We start from the raw sequence: 1,350 nt of genomic DNA on the forward strand, positions 1-1,350 counted from the left end.
GAGAGAGAGAGAGAGAGAGAGAGAGAGAGAGAGCATGAGAGAGAGCACATGCGTCGGGGACAGCCACCAGGCAATCTTTTTCTCTTGTTAAAATTTGTTTCTGGCTCTGTTTGTTCCAGAATCTCTCATTTTCACTCAGAGTTTTCTTGGATCACTCGAGGCACCTCCTGGGGTAAACTCCACAGTCTTGCTTCCTCATGGCCTTCCTGGAGCACCTGTAGGGAGGCCAACTTGTCCTGTTTGCCAGGAACTTCCCTGATTTTAGTGTTGAAAGACCCACCTCCAAAATCCCTCCGTCTCGGACAAACCTAGAAGGATGGTCACCCTGATCATGTGTCTTTTCTACGTCTCCTCAGGTCCACAATCTGCAGGAGCTCCGGCGAAGTGCCTCGCTGGCCACCAAGGTCTTTGTCCAGAGAGACTACAGTGACGGGACCATCTGTCAGTTCCAGACCAAATTCCCCCCAGAACTGGACAGCCGGGTAAGGATGTCTTTTTCCAAACTTGGAACACAGGCCATGATGGAACTGAGAGTCTTATTCAAGCGTTTTTTTTTTTTTTCCCAGACTAAAGTAATATATGACACATAACTTGTTTAGCTATTTCACATGGAAGAATTAAAAAACATCCTTCACATGGCCTTGTTGTCGCCTCATTGAAAGTTAAAGCTGAAGAAACCTCAGAGATTTTCTAGACTAGCAGCTCTCAAATTTCAGTAGCTAGCACCAGAATCCCTGGAGAGCTTGTTAAACTAAAGCATAAATTCCTGAGTCCTGTTGGATGCTATTAGATGTCATCAGAGATGCTGGCTTAGTTGTTGGACTGGGTTCAGGAATCTCTACTTTTTAGCAGCAATTCTCAACCCCAGTTGCACATAAGTATTTCCCAAGGAACTTCTAAAAACCCTGATGCCTGGGCTATCATCACATGGCTCCCTTCACAGCCCCTTCCTCCAGACTCAGCTTCTGGGGCGTCCCATGGACTCCTTGCAAGGCATTAGCTCTTTCTGCCGAGTTTTGCTCCTGGTTCTGGGGATGTATGTAGCCTTCATCCTTGGCTGCTGTAGAACTGGCCTGGGGATGGGGGAGGGCAGAAGGCAGGCCCTGATCCCTTCATTCAGCAGCCCAGGCAGTGGGAGTGTCTGGGGATGAGTGTGGCAGCTGAGGCCACAGGCACAAAAAGGAAGCAGCAGGGTGGTCAGTGTGGCTGAAGTGGGGACTGAGAGAGGAGGAAGATAGGAGAAGGGCTCAGAGGGGATGGGGGCCAGGCATTATAAGGGGTTCCTGGATCTTACTTGGAGACAGATGGGAAGACTCCGGAAGCTCTTTTTTTTTTTTTTTTTTTTTTTTT

At 48.4% G+C, this 1,350-nt stretch overlaps 1 protein-coding gene across 1 annotated transcript in view; it reads left to right on the forward strand.

Annotated features, from left to right (window-relative positions):
* GOLGA7B (golgin A7 family member B) overlaps positions 1-1,350 on the forward strand; it is a 20,540-nt gene that overhangs the window by 14,382 nt on the left and 4,808 nt on the right. The window contains exon 3 of the mRNA XM_019636232.1: positions 357-482. Coding sequence (XP_019491777.1) covers positions 357-482 — 126 coding nt within the window. The remainder of the gene's footprint in view (positions 1-356; positions 483-1,350) is intronic.

This window comes from Hipposideros armiger, unplaced genomic scaffold (assembly GCF_001890085.2).
Source record: "Hipposideros armiger isolate ML-2016 unplaced genomic scaffold, ASM189008v1 scaffold_28, whole genome shotgun sequence".
Taxonomy (NCBI): Eukaryota; Metazoa; Chordata; class Mammalia; order Chiroptera; family Hipposideridae; genus Hipposideros; species Hipposideros armiger.